At 39.0% G+C, this 1049-nt stretch overlaps 1 protein-coding gene across 1 annotated transcript; it reads right to left on the bottom strand.

Moving 5' to 3' along the window:
- LOC121810685 (protein MAIN-LIKE 1-like) lies at nucleotides 1-408 on the bottom strand. The gene has a single exon (XM_042211434.1). It carries the CDS (start codon nucleotides 406-408, stop codon nucleotides 1-3), a length of 408 nt encoding a protein of 135 aa, XP_042067368.1.
- Between the last annotated feature and the right edge of the window lie 641 nt (nucleotides 409-1049).

Here is a 1049-nt window from a genome sequence, read left to right as displayed (position 1 = left end):
CTAATCTGGATATCCAACATGATGGTCACGCCCTGTGAAAACGCGAATGTCCGCTCTCAAGCCCCAAATGGCTTGCACATCTTCCAAGGTCACCGTCGCCTCTCCGATCGGTAGATGGAAAGTGTGCGTCTCCGGCCTCCAACGCTCAATCAAAGCCATGATCAGCTCATTGTCAACCTTCATCGACTTCCCACAATCCATCACACCTTTAAAACCAAAGGCGTCAAGCCAATCCCTCACATTCTCATGAATGTCGACATCCCAAGTCTTACTTTCCGTCCGGCGAACTTTGAAAACTTGTGTGGTGCCATCTTTCAATAGTTTACTTGATAGCTTTTTCTGCAGATATAGCACGGACGGGTCTTCGGGTCCATATAACAATTGTCCACTTGAACTTGAAGTCTCCATCTAATCTAATAACATATTCACAAAACCCCAATTACAAACTCACATTTACAATACAAATAACATATACATTCAAATTCATCATCAAAATAACAAAACATCATAAACCAAATGATTCACTCCTAATCCATTGAATATCATATATTAGAAACTCCAATTCATCACAATTCATGCTTTGTAAGGCCTAATTTACATATAACTACTAAATTAGAAGGTTAAATTACCAGATACATTTCAACACCTACTCTCTTCTCCAATAACAACCAAAATCGCAACACCAAGCATCTCAAACATATCCAAAACTATACAATTGAATGAATTTCACCAATAAAATCCATTACAACTAACAAAACAACAAAACATCGGTCAAATTAGAACAAATTGATATAAACCCTATTTTACAAAATTGAGAGAAACCTACACAAAAAAATACAAATAAACTACAAATAAGGGAGGAATGTTGAAAGATTGAAGGAAACTTACTGGAATATGATGGGAAATCGCCAAGAAATCGCCGAAATCGCTGATTTTGCGCCTGCTATGTGTTTCTGCTCGCGTCTGCCTTTTCTCTCGCGTTCTGCCCGCTACTGCCTCTCTCGTCTGATTTATGCAACTTATAGTCGCATGACACTCATGCGTCTCTC

Source organism: Salvia splendens, chromosome 7 (genome assembly GCF_004379255.2).
Source record: "Salvia splendens isolate huo1 chromosome 7, SspV2, whole genome shotgun sequence".
NCBI lineage: Eukaryota > Viridiplantae > Streptophyta > Magnoliopsida > Lamiales > Lamiaceae > Salvia > Salvia splendens.
This window is presented reverse-complemented; position numbering and strand designations above follow the sequence as displayed.

Excerpts from the sequence above, each read along its gene's own strand:
- LOC121810685 (XM_042211434.1), bottom strand. The coding sequence starts at position 408 with ATGGAGACTTCAAGTTCAAGTGGACAATTGTTATATGGACCCGAAGAC.